The 22,405-nt window shown below is 39.5% G+C and overlaps 2 protein-coding genes across 3 annotated transcripts; one reads left to right on the top strand and one right to left on the bottom strand.

Moving 5' to 3' along the window:
- Positions 1–1,258: 1,258 nt before the first annotated feature.
- On the bottom strand, positions 1,259–10,922 carry stpg1 (sperm-tail PG-rich repeat containing 1). The gene is made up of 8 exons (XM_049602686.1): positions 10,785–10,922; positions 10,589–10,713; positions 10,405–10,506; positions 8,491–8,670; positions 8,283–8,391; positions 8,024–8,192; positions 7,609–7,799; positions 1,259–5,657 (listed from the first exon to the last, which is right to left on the bottom strand). Exons 1-8 carry the CDS (start codon positions 10,804–10,806, stop codon positions 5,587–5,589), a joined length of 969 nt encoding a protein of 322 aa, XP_049458643.1. The 5' UTR covers positions 10,807–10,922; the 3' UTR covers positions 1,259–5,586.
- A 57-nt stretch (positions 10,923–10,979) lies between these two features.
- On the top strand, positions 10,980–17,231 carry meaf6 (MYST/Esa1-associated factor 6). 2 transcript variants are annotated; one of them, XM_049602688.1, is made up of 8 exons: positions 10,988–11,102; positions 12,126–12,241; positions 12,542–12,629; positions 12,740–12,785; positions 12,889–13,081; positions 14,801–14,830; positions 15,349–15,382; positions 16,790–17,231. In XM_049602688.1, the coding sequence occupies exons 1-8, from the start codon at positions 11,013–11,015 to the stop codon at positions 16,802–16,804; spliced, it is 612 nt and encodes a 203-aa protein (XP_049458645.1). In that variant the 5' UTR covers positions 10,988–11,012; the 3' UTR covers positions 16,805–17,231. The 2 variants fall into 2 exon arrangements, with proteins under 2 accessions (XP_049458646.1, XP_049458645.1); XM_049602689.1 differs by lacking the exon at positions 14,801–14,830 and having other exon boundaries at positions 10,980–11,102; positions 16,790–17,224.
- Positions 17,232–22,405: the final 5,174 nt, after the last annotated feature.

A 22,405-nucleotide genomic window follows, 5' to 3' on the forward strand; every position in this document is an offset into this window, starting at 1 on the left:
TCATAGTATATGTGGACAATTTGTATGTGCTCCATCTGCCAGATTTTGCTTGCTTGCTGTATGTAACAAAAAGGGAGAATATTATTTGGCGAAAAAGCAACTTTTTTTTTTTTTTGGAACAAGGTTAATTTTTCTGCCAATTACGGTCCTGTTGCAACTGTTGCAAATTTGCATCGTTGCCAGTGTGAATAGCTTTGATGCGACGCATTTGCAGGTAAGTTTTATTTTATTACTGTGTCGTTAATTAATCACGCCCCCTGGTGTGTTAAGGCCTTAGGAGTCTACAGTCAGCTGGTGGCTCGGTAAGGCTAACAGCAGCATGCTCACAATAACAATGCTAACATGCAGATGTTTAGCAGGTTGAATTTTTACCATGGTCACCATCATAGTTTAGCGAGCATTTACTAATTAGCTCTAAACATATAGTACAGCTTATGGTACATGTCCACAGGGGGATCCCTGGACGTGAGGGATCCTGCAGTTTCCCAGCATTGGACGCTTGGTGGGCATAACCAGGTATATGGGTTGTCTGCTCAGAGATTCAAACCAGTCCAATGGGGAAAGTAATTCACAAAAATGTGTTTTTGAAAACATTTGAAGCGAGTAATAAGTCATGCAGTTGCTGAATCTGTCTTCATTTTCTTTCGACACCAGATAGTTTGATAGTTTTTCGGGAGTTTCCAGAAGCGGCACGTCTCGCTGGACACCTCTGATTTGAATAAAGTAGCCTAGATTCAACTTTATGCAAATGAGAAGCAGATGCCTGTCACTCCAAACACAACACAGGATTGCCAGAATGCACTACAAAGCTGCTTACATGGATAATATGGAAAGTGTGGAAATGACTGAATGTCCGGAGGATGTGTGATGGTGTTAGAACAAAAATTAAGGTATTAAAGACGGCACTAGAGTCAAAGTCTGTGGGTCACCAAAGTCATAAAGATCTCTGAGGACCGAAAATATCTGTGCAAATCTTCATGGCAACATATCTGTTATTTCAGACTGGTGGTGGACTGACTGACTGATCCACACCATTACCCCAATCAACACTAGCTTGGGTAAGGAAAAGAAATAAAAAAATATATATATATATATATATATACATATACATATATATATATATATATATATATATATATATATATATATATATATATGATGGACAAACAGGATAGGAACATCCTCAAATGTTTTACCATGCTTTTCCCATATTATTTTGAATGTCAAGGATTCCATAAATACACCACGTCTTCAAACATTTTATGCAAGACTCGTGAAATTACAGCACAACGAATTGTGCCTCCAATCCACTGAAGTCCTGCCAGGCAGCAGACATAAATTGACATGATTAGCTCTTCACTCTGATGCAGGCAGTGTCACTTTAGCAAGACAAATGAGTTTTGCTGGATCCCTCATGCTATTATTGGTATTGAGAGACCAATTTAATGTAATATACCTGTTTAAAACACTTAATGCATGAATAAGAGTTTCAATCAGTAAATTTTGATAAGGAAGTGATATAATCTGCACGTGTCCTTGAACTTTTCCTACAACAAAGAGCTTTTTCAATGAGACTTCCTCCGAGGGAGTGCATGTTCATACTCGCCTGCACCTGACTGAGACATGGGGAGCCTCCCATAAACCCACAGAGGCATGTAGCTGATTGCCCCTCCTACACACTACCACAAAGGCAACCAGTAACCCAAAAAGCCTGCAGTTAGACTTAAAACATCCGTCTGGTTCCTCCCTGTGCGTTTGACTGGGGGGAGAGCACATTACTGTCTGCAAAGGGAGTTATAAAATGTTCCTTGCATTGTAAAACCCTCATGTGCACAATGGTTTGCTTTTACAGGGCGAGTACACATATTTGGAGAGCACACTGCTTAAGTCAGAGTCTGAATATAACTACAGCTGCTACAGTGTGGGAGTGGAGCCGACTGCAGTTGGTGTGGTTATCGAGTGCAGAGCTGGGGAAAAATCTCCAACTGATTTCCTCGCGAGCAGATGACACTGCGGTGTAGCCTGGATAGCATCCTCTGTGTTTGCAGATGGAAAAAAAGCTTGAATTATAAATAACAGCTCTTTGGCACCGTGTTGTTTTTTTCTGCAATTTCCAGAGAGCAGATACCTCTCCATGACACAAATGTCCATGCTGACAGCTGCGTCTGATGAACACAAAATGCCACGCCAAAGTCTGAAAAAGCTTTCCTGAGTGACAGTGATTTAAAAAATATGCTTATTTGCTTTTTAGCGGAGAGTTAGATTAGAGGATTGACACCACTTCTGCGTCTGTGTGGTGAATATGAAGCCACAGCTAGCAGGTAGTTAGATTAGCTTAGCATAAAGACTGGAAATGGGGGGAAACAGCTAGCCTGGCTCTGTCAACACGCAACAAAATTCACCTACCAGCACCTGTAAAACTTGGTAATTAACATGTTATATCTTGATTGTTCGAGCCCGTGGTACTCAACCAGGGGTTCAAGGACCCCCAGGGGTGCACAGAAAAATGACACACTATTATAGATGTGAGCCCAATGTGAGTATGAGTCATTAGACTGACTTTTCTTATTTCATTTCCTCCAGTTTTCTCCTCAACTATAGAATTCTGGTTTTAATCATATTGACAACTACAGTCCTTTCAAATGATGGTATCTGAAGTGAAATCTTACCAAAGGGGTGTCTAATACGTATCAGTTTAGGGGTCCTTGACACAAAAAAGGTGTAAACTGAATCACAATGTTTGTTTTCAATAAGTTCCAGGTAGAAAACCCCCATCACATACATAAAATGAAACAATAAGCATACACTGCCTCAGTTGGTTAGTTTGTAGCCACCTAGAAAAAGCAATGTCAGTTTAAGTGTTTGCTGTATTCAGATTACTTTTACAGCTTTACCTTGCCGTCAGAGTTTTCCAATGGAAAATTGAAGTCGCTAGTTGGTCTTTCACTGCGTCCATCAGTGTGTACCTAATATAAGCAGAGAAAATAAATAAAATGTGCTAATATAGCACACATTTAAACGGATATTTATTTTTTAGGTGGCAAAAATATATTTTGCTGCAAGCTATGTCCACAGCAGTAGATTTGGTTCATCAAAGATGATAGCAAAGCAGCACCGTACATAAAATGAGCACAGCAGAAATGTCAGATACATCGGACAGCTGTGTTTAACTGTATATCTTAAAGATTACAGCTAAAAATGACAAGAGCAATAAACAAGCTTGCTAATGTCACATATCTATCATATAGCAATCCAAGTGACTGTTGGTGCCTCACAGTGATTCGGTCTATACAAAAACTAAAACGTTTTGCAGTTGCCAGGCAACCAGCAGGAAGTTACTGTGCCATGTCAAAAGTAGTCCTTTTCTTAAGTGGGATTTATAGTTGTGTGCAGACCCTACGCGCATAGCCTACGCCGTTGTGAGCATTTATGTGTGCAGTGGTGTGTCTGTGTCCCTCTGCAGTTATACCTCCAAAACACTAGTCAGTGGCGAAGGTTTCTGTTAAGTGCTGTAAAGTTTAGTTGATTCAAAACACACAATAAACATGGCTTAATAGAGACAATTTCAAACACAAGTACACAAATTGGCTTCACTATAACTTATAGCATTCACAGACAAACACTTATGTTAATCTGGACACATTTTCCCCCAATGCTAATGTTATTAGCACAAGCCTATGGCATTTTACATTGTATAAATTAGTCTAGCAACTAGTGATCTTTCCCTCTTCTCATATAAAACCAGGGACAACAGCAACATTTAACAAACGTAACGGCACACAGTTTGTCTCCATTACAACTCACAACATTCACCGACAAAACAACTGTCATACCAAACACGTTTTCCAAACAAATACAAAATACTAATGTTATTAGCGCATTAGCATTTTATTATTATTAGCATTTTACATTGTATAAATTAGCCTAGCAGCGGATATTTCCTCTGCTTATATGAAGCCGGGATAAAATGCTATTTTGTGGAGGCTTTACTGCCATCACATTTTATTGTATATTATCTGTGACATAAAAGTAAATAAAAGCTTTATTTACACTGAGGGAAATGGTTTCAGTATATATGAACAGACAGGAGGTCTGTGTCGCCGCAATGCATAGTTACAATTCTGGGGAGGTGCACGTCAGGCTATGCCAAAGGTTGCAGCGTCGGTTCAATGCAGAAGTATAAATTCCCTTATTCAGTTATTTAGTAATTTATTTATTTATATGTTTCAGATTAAACTTGATATAACTTGTTAATGAGTGAGCTTGTAGAGGCGCTGGTATGCTAATTTTGTTTCAGTTGCATAGAGCAAAGCTCAGTGTTTCCCCCCGTTTCCAGTCTTTAGGCTAAACTTAGCTTAGCTAAGCTAACCGACAGCTAGCTCTGCCTCACATTTGAAACTAAAATAACTTTTTGGCCATTTGGGGCTGTGCATCACATCACAACATTGGCTTATCATCACCTTTTACAGTGATGTAACCGCCTAATGAATGTAAGTTCAATACTTGGTCTTTTATAGCTCTGTTTTGGTCTCCAACAACTCCTGAGGGAAATTCTCTTTAGCTGCTAAGTGTTCCACTGTGTTCACCAGCTAGTCTCTAACTGTGGTGCTGTGCAGGTAGTGTCAGTGGGTTTATGGAACTTGTTCTGACTGCTGCAGCCAAAAATGACGGTAGGAAAGCAGTGCGAGTGAAGCAAAACGGTAAAGTTGTGGGCTGGAAAGCTAAACAATGAGCTGAAACTATAAAGCTCTGTAAAGTCCAGTGAAGCGAAAGACACATAAATGTCTATAGGTTCAGCCACTTTTCTTAGACTTTTCACTGAGTCATTTGATACAGTTCCATTATGAAAACACTGATTATAGCTGCTTTTAGTATGAGAGTGATATTAATCCTGTCATCTAAATTTACGCTTAAATGCAAAAGAAAAACATTTTTCTCAAAATGTGAAACTTTAAAACAACAGAAAAGAGGAGTCAGAAAAGTGTTGTATCCACTGTTCTGACAATCTGACATCTGATAACGGCTGATGACTGATGTGTCCATTTGTCATTCAGGTTATACACCATCCCTGCCTCATGCCCAGTCAGTCACATTGCTCACATACAGTCACACTCCACCCCTCTGTCTGCCCTCTAGCAGTTGGCACAGTGGTGTCCTCTCAAGCTCTCAGCTGTTACTGTGGCGCAGCACTGACTGGACGAGCAGCTGTCGAAGACCGCAGCAACACTTACTTCTATATCATCTCCAGATTAGAGCATTGGGAAATCAGGGTGAGGATGAAACACATGGCTTTTCAAGTGTTTTGGCATTCCCTTACATCACCACTATGGATAAACAGGGTATATGATTCATCTTCTAAAATATCTCTTACATCTGGTTGGCCTAGTTAAATAAAATTCTAGATAGAAATATAGATTAAATGGTTGCAAACATTTCGCTTTAATCCTTGTTTTTTCTCTCAACAATCTGATCTAAAGAAATCAAAGACCCACACATAAACCCATGTGCAACGCATTCTGACACAGATAATCACAGTCCATGTGTGTGGAGAAATGTACATATCTGCTGTGTTTCTTGAAAGCTTTATCAAGGAAGCCAGACTCTGGAGTCACTGTAAAAGAAGGACTGCTTTGACAAATTCCGTGGATTGTAGAAACCTGGAAAGAAGAAGAAAAAGATTTACTTAATGCTTTCATATGTACAGTCACATAAACAACTAAAATACTCAGATTAAGACTACATGTCTTTCTCCTGGGTGTCTACAGGTATCATACATTTAAACTTAACGCTTTTTAGCACATATAAGGATAATTTTTAACCAAAGACTGATTTTCAGACCTTTTTCTTATGAGCACTGCAGGTAAATAGCCTATAAAGTTAAGAAGTATAAATGTAGTCCTGTGCAGAGGTAGGTAAAGGTTAGGTTAATCTACATTTTGCCAACAAGAAGTATAAAGTAAAAAGACAGTATTAGGTTCAGGTTCTAAAAACCCTCAGACACCCTGTTCTTCTGTAGCCAAACAAAGTACTGTCAGCAAAAAAATGGACAATGTGAGGTATTCCCACCCAAAAAAAACATGTGCATGATTTCTAACTTTTTTTGAAACTTTGAATCAAGTTGAAGTTTATATAACAGAGCAGCGACCAGCTGCAGAGGAGTTACCTCTCTCTCTTGTCTCAGTTGATAAGAGAGAGAAATTAATGTTCATTCAGCCAGAGCTGTGGTCTCTCTAAAATCCCAAAAGTCCAGGAGGGGTATTCCCTGTGTAAATGTGTCACAGCTTGATGTCGCTGGAGAATTTACACATTCAGCTCCAGGCCAAAAAACTCTACACTACTTGTGTTTCTCTGCCTCTCAAGGTCAATTATTGGGTTCAAATATGGATGTATTGCATATATATATATATATATTTTTTTTTTTTTAGGATCAGCACAGCTATTTAAAAGCTGAGAAACGTGATGCGGATAGCTGCATCAAAGATTTATGAAGGGTACATATGTAGAATTCAGGTTACCCAAGAGAAATCCAGTTCTGAAGGTGTCAAATGTAAAAGCTCATTACAGTCGGTTAGACAACAAACCTCAGGACAGCAGATGAAGGCATGGCACATCATCATAAAGCAATAAACAACACAGGGGAGACTACAACTACAAAACCTTGTATAAAGTAACTCTATGCAGCTTTTACTCTAGTCGATAAATATTATTTGTTAAATTTTATTTACCGAGTTGTCATGTTTTGTAAGATAATGTGTAATGGTTATAATGCACTGTGCCACTAATTTCAGCAGCTGTTAAAATATGGTTTGGTTTTTTAAAAAAATGTGATTGATTTCAAATGGCACTTAAAACATACACACTATTTTCAGAAAATGTTTAAACTTATTGATTAAATCACACTCAGTTCTGAGAGTTTTCTTGCTTTTAGACCAGTCGACTATTCTTAGGTGAAACTGCTGTTTAAATGTCAGTGAAATTAGTCGTTAGGAGTATCCCTAATGTGCATGTATCTTGGATAGCCATGCAACAAAATGCCAATATTACTTACAATTAAGCATGAGATAAGACATGATAAGATGAAACGAAAGAAATTATTGTGCTGCAGATGCTGTTTAAAGTCAAAGATTGCAAATATATAGAGTGCATCAATCAGGTGCAAAAACTAACATACACAATGCCAGAAACGTAATCAGGTTCAAAGTAAATGTCAAAAATATAAACAGGTTAACAATAAGCATAATAGCTCAAGACTGTTGATGTGTAGAGATTTAAAAAGTGGGACTGATAGGGTTAAAAGTCCCAGGCAGATTCCACGAGTTACTTTATGATAAAATGTTGTCATTAAATTTTCATGTGCACCTACTTTTCCTTACCCTGCCTCATTTACATACACTTATGTCAGCAGTTTCCTACATTTCCCACAGCCAATTTCAACTGCTCCCAGAGTAGGGATGCAAATTTAATGCAACCCTAATCTAATCCCTGTGTATTTATTTAAAGAAGTACAAATTAGCATGTAACTATGTCCTTTAAAATGCACGTTTCTAAAAAAAAAAAAAAAAAAAAGGTTATGTTTTATGTAGTGGATTTGTGTTTATCAGGCATTACCTGGACCTGGCCTTGTACCAGCCTGTGAGTTTTGGAGTATCCTCTCCGTTTTGGATGCAAATGCAGCAGTGGGCATGGGATGCTTAGTCGAGCTGTTAACATCCGTGATGTTATAGTGCGCAGGGCCTGGTAAGGGAGGGTCCTTAGGAACAATCAGGGGGGGTGCTGCTATTGCCAAATAATAGCCTCTCCTTGAAACACAGAATTCACATTTTTAGACTATTGAAAAGAAATAACCAAGGGACACGCCCCCAAAGAGATAAATATTTAAGCAATATCACACGAGAGGGAGTGATGTTATACTCGTATATTGTCACGGCTGTGATTTGGTCATAGGCACAAGGCCGCAGGCCTCACAGCAACGACGTAGGTACGCCGCAGGACCATAAATCAGGCTTGATGTGTGTTTACTCACGGCAGGATGGTCCTCCTCACCGGTGCAGGGGTCTGATGGGGATTGTAGGCTCCTGGGCAGGGCGCACGATTGTCCACTGAAAAAGGTCTTCTCCGGGTTTTTGATTTGAAGGGGGACAAGACTGCCTTGGAGCTGTGCTGGATTAAGTGGTCATTCACCTCATAGTGGCCTTCAACAAATATATAAAAACTTAGATAAGTAAAATTAAGAATAAAAGATGACAAAAAATGTGTTAGAAATGAGAAAAAGAGGTAGTTACACGGTGATGGCCCATTTTTGTTTGGGTAAATGGAGTCACGTCCAGTTTCTGACAGGAAAGCTGCTGTACCAGCCACTGAGGAGAAGCTCTTTTTACTGCCACAGCTGACCTGTCCACACAGAGGAAACAAAAAAAAAGCTGCACATTAACTAAAGGACGCACAACACAGTCTTGAAAAGCAACTTGCATACTTCACATACATACATACATCATACTGATTCGGGGCTGGTGTTTTGTGCTTCGGCTCATCCAACTGCACACCCACAGGCAACCTGAACACCCTGGAGACTCCAGTGTTGAAGTCATTGTCGTTTATTAAGGAGCTCTGCAGGTTGTATGCATTTGGTCCAGGGGTGCCTCTCAGTGAGTTAAGGGAAGCCCTGGTAGCCTGTTGAAAACGATGATATGACGAAAAATGCTCATGCTCATGTTGATGAAATATTTGGTGTATTTACAGGCAGAAACAGCAGACTCTAAACTTAAATTCAGGGCCATAGCTATCACTGTTATCATGTTATTTGTATTTTGTGAGGAAATTTGGGGGATTTAGCAACCATGGCACACAGTTTAGACTTCCATGATGGTAAATAAGATTTACAGAAATTTATGTTAAAGGTCCATTGTGAAGGATTTAGGGGGATATGTTGGCAGAAATTGAATATAATATAATAAGTATGTTTTCTTTAAACTATAATCACCTGAAAGAAGAGTCATTGTGTTTTCATTACCGTAGAATGAGCTGTCTGTGTCTACAAAGGGAGCGAGTTCTTGTATACAGAGTCCGCCATGTTGCACCACCATGTTTCTACAGCAGCCCAAAACAGACAAACCAAACACTGGCTCTAGATAGGGCAATGCGTGTTAGAATCCCCCCCTGCGGCATGCAGCGCCAGAAAAACACTATTTTTTTTTTGTGTGTAAAACTGATTTATATAATGCACCTTACACAGACATTTTTCTACATATCTGCTGTAGTAGGAATTGGACAAAATTTAAAAAACAAAAAACAAAAAAAACATTAACATCCTCCTAGAAAGATTTGCCACCATTGTATCACTAGCACTGCTCTAAACTGGTTTAAGTCATATCTCTCTGGCTGCACTCATTTTGTTCAAATCGGAAATTTCAGATCCAACTCTTGTCCAGTTACTAGTGGTGTTCCTTAGGGCTCTGTCCTAGGTCCCCTTTTATTTATTATTTACCTTCTACCTCTTGGCCATATCCTCTGAAAATCTGGTATTCACTTCCACTTATGCTGATGACACCCAGCTCCAGAGACGGCTGGTATAAGTGGGCTAGCAGGGCTAAGCCCTGCCTATCTTTTAATAAAATAAAAATAAATAAAATAAATAAAATATTAGTTATTGAACCTTAGAACTGATTGTTTTTGGTGGAACCTATAGCAGCAACAGCACTAAAATAGTCACAAAAACGCAGGATTTATCTAAATGGGCTGGTTTTTTTTTTTGTTTTTTTTTTTACAGCCCATACTCCTAGAATCAGCTTCCAATCATTGTTGTCACATTGTGAGTGACAGGTGTCGTGACAAGCCCCCTTGATTTACTGTCCAGTTGGGCTAAATTAATTCAGCCCAGGCCACTGACTTTTGGCCAATGACAGTGCGTGGAAGTACAGTGAGGGCCTGCCCGCTGTTACTGTAGTGGGAGAGTGAGTGTTGAGTCTTGCGAATTGCGTTACTGTGTCTTTTAAGGTGTCCTTGAGTGTCCTAAAGGCGCCTATAAATAAAATGCATTATTATTATTATCATTATTATTATTAAAATTACACAAATAAACAGGAGGGAAGTCACAAATGCCACAAACTGACAGGAAGCAATCCACAAATGTGCAAAACCCATTTCATGTGTAAATATTGGATCAACAAATGTGTAAATATGACTTCATGTGTATTTGCTGTGGTGAAACTGTTTACGTTTGTAAAACCTGTACATTTTTTATGTGAAATTAAGGTACGTGTTTACAGAGTAAACTGGCTCCATTTGCATTTATTTTATTTTGATGACATTTCGGCCTTTGGGCCTTATTTCACATAATTATAGATTGTCTTGTGTGGGTTACAAATAATACCGTCCAATAAAAACGTCCATACTGGGGGACCTGACCTTGGATGGAACAAAGCCTGTCGTGCCTTTCTTTGAGAAGGAAGGACTTTGGACTTCAGCACTGGAGATGCGACCATAGCTGCCTGGTCCAGGATTTTCATTCTGAAACATAACACATCATTATCATGTTTATAATGCATTGTTTTTAGCTGATACTTTACAATGATGTTTGGATAGTGCCTACCAGACAAACTTGTGAAGGGAATCTCCTGGCTTGAGATAAAAACCCTTTCTTTTCTTCATTTGGTATGACTACTGTTTGGTATTTTGTTGGTATTGAAGATGAAACGGTGTAAGCCGGAATCTTACCTGTTTCAAAACAATAATTATTATATTTAATTGCTAAAAATGAAAAAAGTAAAGTGTTCATTTAGACTCACTTTCATTAAATCCTCGGTACATGTTGCCTGTGGTTCAGCTGGTTAACACGGTGAATGTCAGTAAATCTGAAGCCATATTCGTGTTGCCATGGCGACGTAAAAATAGAGTGCAGGTCAAAGCGGCGTCCTCCCGTGGTGTTATAGCGCCATCTCTCGGTGACACGCGCGTCCACCAGGCGCTTTATACCAACCAGCCTCTGTTTTGTTTCTAGAATAGCTCGATCCATCATGGCGATGCATGCGAAGGCGACTCCACCACAGATCCCGGACACCCGCCGGGAGCTAGCTGAACTGGTGAAGAGGAAACAAGAATTAGCGGTGAGCTAACGCTACCGTAATTTCGTCAAAGATGAAAGCGACATTAAGAAGTGCACTGTTTAACCATTTAGAAGTTCAGCTGTAGCAGCTTTAATATCAGCGTTTGCTACCCGAGGCCTCGCTAAAAGCTAGGCTAATTATAGCAGTTGCTAACGTTAGCTGTCTGTTCGCTTCAGCACAGTTCACTCCAACAGTGCTAATAGCTTCAGCTAACTTGGTTAGCTAGCTACCGTAAAGACAATATAACCTTTTTAGCTATCTAGCGTTTATTGTAATAGCACAGTTTAATTGCAACACCTAAGCGTTTGAATTAATTTTAATTGTTTATGTCAGCTTTACGTTTTGTAGCCATCACGGGCATTGCTGCGATGAATATGCTAGCTGACTAGCATAGCTACAATTCAGCCGCCGCCCGGTTTCAAAGTTCTCGCGTTATCTCGTTCTTCTTCTTTGGATTTTAACGGCAGCCTCGATCCTTAACGTTGCACTACTGCCACCTTTTGGAGTTGTCAGATTTTCATCATCAGTACTGTTCTCATTTGGGAAACTAAAAAAATCATCTTATGCCTTGTCAACTTTCACCACAGTACTTCAGTATGTTCTTTATACCTGCTCCTGTTAGCCCTAATGTTTTCATTTCTTCCAGTTCTGTCTGATAAATTTATGTTCCACAGTTTCTTGTACCTGGCAATGATCACAAAACCCCTCATGTTATATTTGATTCATGGACATTTTATGTACTATATTCAGCATTACAAAAAAAACTGGCGACACAAGTCATGTAGAAACAAAATACTGATGCAAATAAAGGAATTGTGTAATTAGACTTTTCTCTCCTTCTTGCCTGGCATCTCCATCCTGCTTTCATCCAAGGTTACTCATTTATCTCTGCATCCCTGATATGAAAATCGCCTCATAATTAAAACTCTGACAAACATGTGTACACATCTGTTTATCTGTGCACAGTGCAAACTGCTTATCCACTATTAATTCAAGTTTAATCTGATTTCTGCAATATCTTAGGAGACACTGGTGAACTTGGAGAGACAAATATATGCATTTGAAGGCAGCTACCTAGAAGACACCCAGATGTATGGCAACATCATCAGAGGATGGGACCGATATCTCACTAACCAGAAGTAAGTGTCAGGTTGCTCTCATACTGTTAACGCTTTTTTCAATGTATGGAAGAGAAGAAAGTAACATGAAACTACAGGATTTTACAACTATCACAAGAGTCACAGTCAGTTTTAAAATGAATAAGTACAGGGCATGCATCAACCCCTTTAATGGCTGAGCCGGCAATCAGACTTACTTTTCTATTAAGCTTTGTTGTAAGATGAAAACGTAAGGATATGGTTCTACACTGTCAAGGTGTAATCAACAGGTGCATGGTGAAAACTTTGTGTTACTTAACCATTTTGCTGTTATTCTGACAGGAACTCCAATAGTAAGACAGATAGAAGGAATAGGAAATTCAAGGAAGCAGAGCGTTTATTCAGCAAGTCATCTGTTACATCAGTTGCAGTAAGTCTGTCTCTCACTGGATATTTTTCACACAATATATGAGTTTCTCATTTGCTGCATGAAAAGAAAAGAATTACTAATACAGTGGCACTCTCTGCATCGGTTTACAGGCAGTATGTGCACTCGGTGGGATACCGGATCACATGAATGAAAAACGTGAGTTGTTTTTGGAACTTTCTCAAGCCAGTCAATGTTGGAAAAGTTTCTTCTTCTAGCACTTTCTTAATCTCGGTTTGTGCTACCATTTGGATCCTGTCAGGTGAGGCAGGCAGCGGCACGGAAAGCGATGCCTCTCCAGATCTCCAGAATCAAGAGAACGAGCCAAGCCAGGAGGACACGGAAGATGTGGACACGACGCTTCAGGACCTAAAGCCTCAGAAAGCTGCTTCCTCGTCCTCCTCAGGCAGCCATCACGGGAGCCACAAGAAGAGGAAGAACAAAAACAGACACAGGTACACAATGAAAATACAACACACACATTGTGTCAGCATTTTGTTTAATCTCTGATTCTTTATCCTTCTGATCATGCTGGTAATTGGTAATTCTTGATTACAGAGTTTGTTGATAGCTGATCAGTAGGTATACATTCACACAAGAAACCAGGTTATTGGGAGAAAGTGGGTTATGTTGGAAGTCGGGCTACATATTTACATTCACTGTAGTAAGACCTGGTTTCGGTAAAATCCACGTCTAGACATAGCAGGTCAGCTAAGATTCTCTCCTCTACTGTGATCCTATTTTGGTACCATGGTTCAGTCATTTTTAAATGTCTTAGTGGTACAAAATGCTTCACTCACTATATTCAAATGATGTGTACTTGTGTGAGCCCTCATCAGTGCTTATGGCCTTAGTCTAAACAATCATGTGCAGTTAAACCAAGTTGTTTCATTTGAAGGATTATTAGAAACCTCAAGAGGTCAAAGTTTTAGATATTTTTACAAGAAAAAGCACAAAGTTAGGAAAAATAAACACAATTTTGTCCAAGAGAAGTACACCACAGTGGCTTGGCTGTAATATTACAAGACAGAATAAGACTTGGAAAACACAAAATGCTTTCATACTAGTCCTGTTGGAAAGGTTTGTCAGAGACACTGTTAGCCCAAGTAATTTCCTGAAAAATGTATATTATTTTCGAGCCACTGTCATATGTTTTTCTTTGCTCCTATCTTTTAATTATTTTGGGCTCTGACACGTAATAAAACACACACTAAAGAGCATGTTAACACACTGATTATTTATTGGTAAGTCTAGTTTTGTTATTATGAGAGTCAGTGTCATTGGACTGAGTTAATAAACTGTTCACAAGTTACTTATTAGTTAAAAGGAAAACTTTGGTATTTTTCAGCCTGGACCCCTTTTCCCATGCTTTGTCTCTAAGTGACTATTTGAGACAACAATTTTTAAAATTGGTCCAGTATTGAGAGACAACGTTGCGGCTGTGGCATAGAACAGGCTGCAGAGTAATCCCTACAGGCAATTGTGCACTGTCAATGTCCGTCCTCTAGAAGTGCTTGTTTTTGTCACTGACAGGCTCAGATTGTTAGTAAAGTGTCTGCTAAAGTTATGGAAAGGACCCTACAGAGAAATGAAATGTGCTTTTCCTTACCTTTCGCTGATCCCGTCTCTTTCTTTGTGTGTGCAACCAAGTCTCGTTCAAGGAGGAGCGTCATTCTGAAATCTCGCAGACTTTTCCATATTGTCAAAATCAGCTAAATATTCAGCCATGACACTGAAAATCTTTTAGATAACACAAAGCTACGCTATCTTTACTCCAACACAACAAGCTCTTCCCAGCACTCCTCTCTCCACCTCTCACTGACGTTTCCACTGCTGTCTTCCTGTAACAAATCACATCTCCCAAGATTTCAGAACGGGACTCTCTCTCAATAGTGGACCAATTTCAAAAATACTTGTCTCCATTAGTCATGTAGATTCAAAAACATGTGAAAGTAGGGCCCAGGTTGACAAATAGCTAAACTTCCCTTTAAGTGGAATTACACAGTTTTCCATTGAAATGATTAATATGGCATATTAACACAGCAGGTGCTCCACCTAACACACTGTGACGGAGTGTGTCTGGACTGCAGTATTACATAGACGTAGGGCTTTAGACTCAGGTTGGTGAACTAACAGCTGCTGCTCTCTTCCTTCCCCTAATGCTGCCCCCCCAGTCCTTCTGCCATGTTTGATTATGACTTTGAGTAAGTCTGATTTTTACTTCCTGCTCCTGTGATCTTCACTTCCTTCCTGCTGTTAAACCCCATCCTCAACTTTTCCACCGTTTCCCCTGCTCTCCGTCTGCTTCTCTTGACCGACAGTAGAGTTTAAGCCTGCTAGTTATTCAGTCATACTGCATGTCCAACAGTTCATTCTATAATTTTGAATGCATTTCAGCATCCAGCACTCTGATCTCCATTAGATTTTCTTGCTTGTTACTGGGGTATTTTCACATCTTTCTGACCCCAGGTTCATTTCAAGTGTGCTTCCCCAACTCCAGTAATGACATAAAACATTTCTGGGGTTGTCAGATGCTGGGCTGGCTACAGATTTCCTGCACAAACAAGAACAAACACATGGTCATTTAGTGTTCTTGTTATGGGCTTGTTTTAAGGCTTCTTCATGATACAGTAGTTGTACCGCTTGTCACCATAATTCCCATCAAAACCAGGTTTATGAACTATCAATATCTAACACTGCCTTCTCTTTGTTTTTGTTGCAGATTTGACATGAAGGTTAACAAGAAACCCAGAGCTGTAAGTTGTTTTGCTTTGTTTATCTAGTAATACTGTTACAGATATTTTCATTAGCAACTAAATTGGCCATTATTTTCTTGATTAAGTGTTTTGTCTTAAAAAATATCAGAAAATAGTAATTTTTTTTTTGTCCGACCAACAGTCCAGTCATGTATGACATTAATAAAGCATCAAATCCTCACATCAGTGTTTAGCATTTTTGCTTAAAAATGACTAAAATGATTATTTATATATCAAAATAGTTGCTGATAAATATTTTGGTGATTGACTTGCCTCGCTGTTCTGTATCAAAGGTCCAATCGCGAAATGGAGGGACAGAGTTGTCTCGCTTTGAGGCTGGCAGCGGAGGAACTAAAGCGGGATTTATAGTTTTGCACAGACCATACGCATGTAGCCTACGCACGTCGCCTACGCTGTTGGGAGCATTTATACCTGTGCAGTGGTGTGTCTGTGTCACTCTGTAGTTACACCTTCAAAACATTCAGTGGTGGAAGTTTCTGTGAAGTGCTGTAAAATTTTGTTGATTCAAAACACACATTAAACATGGCTTAATAGAGACAATTTCAAACACAAGTAAACAAATTGGCTTCACATAGAGCCTAGGCTGTAGCTAAGGCGTCAATTCAACGCAGAAGTATAAATTCCCTATAACAGAGTTGAATCGAGGTCTTAATAAAAGGGACAGCTGGCAGGACAGGACGGGTGTGATATTGTGGGGACATATTATGTGTGGTAGCCACCATTAGGAGATTTTAAAAGTGGCTTGTAGCCATTAGCAGCTAACTCAAAACATTTAAAAACAGCAACCGAAAATTGGGGAGACAATTAGGTCCAGGAGCTCTTACCCTCTGAGCATAGGGCAAGATCAATATAATGGGGACGGTAAATGATTGTTATTACATCCGCCAAGGAGGTTATGTTTTCACCGGCGTTTGTCTGTTTGTTTGTCTGCTAGATAACTCAAAAAGTTCTGAACGGATTTTGATGAAAGGAAAGGTTGATAATGGGACAAGGAACAGATGGTAAAATTTTGGTGGTGATCGGTTGAAGCCAAGTGGATAAAATAATAAAATGGCAGGAAATCCGAGCTGCTTGGCGGAGGTCTGAACTCTCCGAGTGCTTTTCTAGTTGCCATTGTTATTGTTAAGAAAGCACTGCCTGAGGCGTATGTTATGTCACACTAGAAGCTGATGCTGTTGTGTTACACATCACGCCCACCACACCGGCCACGCCGCTTTTGATTCTGGAATGCTTACATCTATATAAAAAAGTGAAGTCAGCGTAATTAAGAGTCTTCTTTGCGACCCTATCATGGGATGTCTTTAGAAAGGGTTTGTGATTGCTGTTTTTTCTTCAATCTTTTTTTTTTTTTTTTTTTTTCATTCTTTGTTCTCTGTCCTCCTGCAGGATTATTCAGCTTAACAAAGACGACTGGAACACCTGGACGCACGAGGAGGATACGTGTAGAGAAACACAAGATTTCTGGACTCAATGAACTTTGTTTTGCCTTTTTTTCCCATCAGTTGTCATATTACAGTCTGTTCTGTGTGTATTGCTTGAAACATTCCCCTCCTGACACCAACACTGGGTCACGGTTAAGATTTTGACCTACCAAGTAAGTAGATCTATGGTGTTGCATGTTACTTGAGGCCTGATGAGGCCGACCTCCAGTAACACACCATCTTGTATAGTGTTTAAAATGATTGTATTTACTATGTAGTTCATTTCACATTGTGAGAAAGTTAAGCTTTTTTTTTTTTAAGCATCACATAGTTGTATAATCCCTGAATACCCCAGATTCTTTTATTACATGGTTGTTTTGCAAAAAAAAATAAAATACCAGTAATGTGAAAATGTTTTGGTTGTTTATTAAAAGACAGTGCTTTGCGTCACTCATCACAGCAGTGAAAGGATTGTAAGATGTTGTGAAGCAGCTGATAAGGCTGGAATAGTCACCCTAAATCTTTGTTGTTTCTCGTGTCAATCACTGGCAGATACATGCCTGTGAAACATCCAAAATTTACCAAATGTTGGATAGAGTTCCCACACATATGGTCCATAAGAAGCTATTTTATGAAATAGAATATTATTAGTGTTTACCTAACTATTATAGGGAATCACCAGCGAATTCTCTTCTGACAGTTCTCAGTTTATTATATGAAAATAGTTCCTAAAGTAAACATGTCTCAGAGCACAAGCTGATGACAGCACCATGCTATTTACAACATGGTGCCTGGGTTTTGTCAGTAGTAAACCTAAATAGCCGATGTTATTATTACAAATACATGATTCATATGCATAGAAAGTTGTTTTTTTATTACTATGTGGTCAACAACTGTTAATGAAAGCCACAGCTTTAAACATGTTTTCAATCCACATAGCCAGCATGCAGTATTTCAAATCCTTCACGAGGTGGCGCCAAAACACGATTGGCTGTACTGTAAACGACATACATAAACATAGAAGGTAAGATCAAGATTGAACATTTACGGCCACAGTCAAGACAGTTTGTATAAATTGTACACAATATTTAATTTTCTCATTGAGTGTGTGTAGATAATCAGGGCTACCAGAGAGATACCATACCTTGCTTGTCACAGCCGTGTGTAGTTAAGTGTAATATTGTATATGATGCCAGTATATCCTACGCCCTGCCCCTGAAAGGCATGCTGGAGTGATTCATATGGATGTGTTGCTTTTCAGATTCAGAATTTGCTCTGATATCAGATCTTCACACGTACCCAGTACTGTGACTAAAACTGCAAAAGACTGAATTAAGATCAGTGTTGGATGTATATGACTATCAACAACATGAAATAATATATAACTATGTATTCTTATGAAATATATTTTCAAAAGCATGAAGAAATTACATTTTGAAATAGTCTCCAAAATCGAGATGTCCTCTAACCCCTCTTTCCTTTTTTCTTCCCTGTCCTCCCTAATTTCCTCTCATCTGGTCATGAACGTGAAGTGAAAATCTGGTGCTGCATTCATTATTTCCCTTATTATAACTAACATGAACTAAGGTTTAAGTATAGGAACTATTGTGAAGTGTGGAGTGAAGTCTCTATATTGAGACCTCAGTTGTGTGTTTGTGATATGTAACACTAGATGGCAGCAACTTATCAGAATCCAGGATACTGTATTTCGTCTGGTTTCAAATCTTTTCTACATTTTTTAGCTCTACTATGACATATTGGATTTTTTTCTTTAGACCATCTATTTGTTGTGTATATTGAGACCGAACTGCCTAATTTCCTTTTCATATATATACATTTGAAACTCTTAAAACACAGTGTGATTGATTGTATACAAACAGCATCCTAAAGTAGTTCACGGCTGTTACGCAATTGTGCACCGGATCATGTGATAATGATATAATGTATCCAGTATTACACAAGTCAGGTTTACATTGTCATAGAGTTGTTCTTAAAGGCACATCACCTGTAGATTTTCTGTATATAGCATCAAATGTTGTTATATGAGGAATATGCTGCAGTCTGTGACGTAATCTCTGAACAACAGGTCAGTTTTTTTGTTCATCTACTAGTTGAACTATAGTTTGCAGTTGTTTTCGCAGTTGGCAGGTTCAAATCTCAGTAGCTTTTTCAGTAGTTTAATACTTTGGGCTATGTAGTTTATTACAAACTACATCATTATAGTATTCTCATGATGTTTTTGTGCCATACAGTATGGAAAAATGCCGCAGCTTACTGGCCACTGTTGACAGTAAATGACCATCACCTGTTCTGTGACTAAAATCAGCTCTGGTTTGCAACCAAGATGTCTGTGATTCATTATTATGAATTTCCCCCAAAATGTAGCATTTTCCTGATTCCACCTTAACAAAGTGCTCCCTATCCTCTCCTTAAAACACGTCCTTGGGCCGTCCAGGTGAGGATTTGCATGCTGGTCCCTAAATCAAACACACCCACACTTTACACAGTGTCACTCACTTTAGTTGTTCCTTTGTGTAACAATATGAGATTGTACATTTCTCATGTGTGATCTTTTCCCATGATGCAGTTTTTGAGAGTAGTTTTACTTTGACAAGATGAAGAGCAGTCCGAGAGCCGTTAAGATGTCGTTTTTCTACTTTTTATTGTTAAGTTTTAAAGTTGTTTCCCTACGTGCACACCACAGGTGAAATAATGCTGCTGGTCAGAATGTTCAGTATTTTTAGGCATGTTTAGATCTTGTATTGAATGTGTGTGTGTGTGTGTGTGTGTGTGTGTGTGTGTGTGTGTGTGTGTATTTTGCAGGAAATTGCAGCAAATCAAGAAAATTAAGGAGGAGGTCCAACGGAACTGAGTATATAAAATGTTGGCTGTAAGAAGTTGGTATGTACCTTCTCATAATTTATGCCCATTCTTCTGCAGTAGTAGTAAAACATTTATTCGTGTGCATGCATGAATAAAGTGTTTGGTTTTCTTTCCATTTCCACCAAGCATCACCACTCCAGCTCACATTTGTGTAATCCATGTACAAACAGAAATTAAAAACGACGTTTTTCATGGGGAAGTTATGAGCTGTAATATTTCTTGCCCTTTGCCCTAGAAATCACTAGTAGGCTAGCTAACAATCAGCTGGTTCTAGCATCATACGTTACTAACATCAGCTATCTCACCCAGCTCTCTGTAATAAAGCAAATGAGTGTATTCTATCTCAAAAACTATTGCTTTAAGGCTGCTTTAGTGAGCCATACGCACAATTCTGACCTTTAAAACTTTCTAGAGTAAGTCAAAACTTGGGAGTAGTTGAATCTTGCAGTGAAATGCGCATTAGTCACAACTGGCCTGAAACATCACCACACGGGGGGATGGAGAGGAACCAGGGCTGCTGACAAACACTATGATGGAAAGACTGACTGGGAAGAGTCCATCCCTGGAATGCACTCCTCGGTTTCAGGCTCCATCTCAGAGTCACATTTCATCTGGTATGAATGGCACAATGACTGATTTTTTTTTTTACTGCTCTAACAAGCAGTTATTAGTGTTACCTAAGTCATGTCACATCTACTGGATGTGTCGCAGTTTCAATGTTTTGAACGTCTGTTAACCAGTTTTTGAACCCCTACGTTCACCTTTGGGGTAACCCCACCTATAAAGGGGTGTCTCCCACCTTGCCTATCCCCTTTTGCTGTTGTACTCCATGGGAGAGGTAGGCGTCATCGCTCTCATAGTAATGTCCATGTTTTAGGGCCGTTTTTTCAGCCTAAACCTATTGTATAATATGCTAACATATTCCTGTGTCACTTAATTTGTGTAGGGGCTCGAGTTATATGGTCGTAATTGACGGAAGGTTTTGTTTTCACCTCCTGCTGTCAGAGTTGTCAGGAATAAACGGGGATCGCCTTGAAAGATTTTCACGGTCTGGGCCTCTTCATATCAACACAACGCAGACAACACTAGAGTCCACCGGTTACACAGACATTCATGTTCCCCAGAAGATGAATTCTAATGACTTTGGTGATCCTATAACTTTAACATTAGCGCCAGTAGTTGACTTGATTGCTTTGTAGTGTAAGATTTCCACAACTGAATGAATTACCATGAAATTTGGTACAGACATGGACCCATGAGGATGAATCCTACCGACTCTGATGATCTCTTAATCTTTCATGCAGCACCACCACCAGGTCAAAATGTCACCTGGGCTTATGACCAACTGTCACTCTCAGTTGTACTTTGTGTTTACTGCTAATTGACAAATGTTACCATGGTACCGTGCTAAATGTAGATGGTCAACATGGTAAGCATTATTTGGTGCATGTAAGCATGCTGACATTGGCATTTAGCTTAAAGTACAGAATGACAGTATGGCTGGAGACACTTTTGGTGGATATGGTAATAGTGGGGTTCTTGGTAGAGGGAGCAGCTAGGCTCTGTGCTGGGCCCTCTGTCCCCGGCTTCTCCAGCAGGGAAATACAGTGTAGTGCTTTTTGAGGGGGTTAGGCTTGGTTGGGCTCAGGCTCAGTATTTTATATGATAATCTTGGACAGACTGGGTTTGGGCTTCAACTCATGCAAGTAAGTTTGGTTCAGGTTGTAATTTTTTCCACAAGTTTAGAACTCTAGTTCCGGGTGGCAGTGTTGGTCAGTCCATCAATTTAGTTTGGACTGAAATGTCTCAACAACCATCGGATGTATTGCCATGAAATTCTGTACAGACATTCATGTTCCCCAGAGGATGAATCACGATGAATTTGGTCACTACGAGGTTTACATGATTCATTTTTTAGTAAAATATCTGAATAACTATCACATTGATTGCCATAAAAATTGATTCAGATATTTGTGCTGCTTTGAAGGTGACTTGACCCTTCGCTAAGTCCCACCCCCAGACACAGACTAGCCAATCATAACTCAGACCAGGGCCCAACAACAATACAGCTGTGCTCCATTGAGTCGAATGGAATCGTTTCAAATTTCCTTCATTTTCAGGCTGGTTTTTCTGGATTTCAACGTGTATTAATGAGACGCATTACCTGAGAGAGGTTGTAAAAAGATATACGTTTCTTCCCTGTTTCTAAACCAAAATCAAACATTGAAAAGGGTAAGGTTAGCTGCTGAAAAAGACCGACCCTGCTGTACAGGAACCAGTGAAGGGAAGCAGGAAAACTTTGCTGATATTCAACCAGCTGTGTGTCATCACATTGTGCTCAAATGAGCATTGTTTGACTTCCCTTGGTGATCCCTGCCCATCTGACAGTGGAGGTCCAGGTGCTGGCAGCGGCACGGGGGCGAAGCCAATCACCGTTCATCTGCACACACTGCAATGCCACACAGCTGGTTCAATATCGGCAAGTTTCCCTTTATATTCATTGTGTTCTGTGGCGATCAGCAGTGATTTGGTGGTTCACTTTTACACTGTGATCTGTAGCCTATAGTTCGGCTTTAGCTTCTAACTATCTTTGTCTTTTTAACCTGTTGTTGCTGCTGAGTCAGTTTGACATCCTGGATATATCCTTCAAACACAGACTGTAGACCCCTCTGTCTGCTTCTCTCTGGAATCACTGTTT

The sequence above is a fragment of the Epinephelus fuscoguttatus genome, linkage group LG17 (genome assembly GCF_011397635.1).
Source record: "Epinephelus fuscoguttatus linkage group LG17, E.fuscoguttatus.final_Chr_v1".
NCBI classification, from domain to species: domain Eukaryota; kingdom Metazoa; phylum Chordata; class Actinopteri; order Perciformes; family Serranidae; genus Epinephelus; species Epinephelus fuscoguttatus.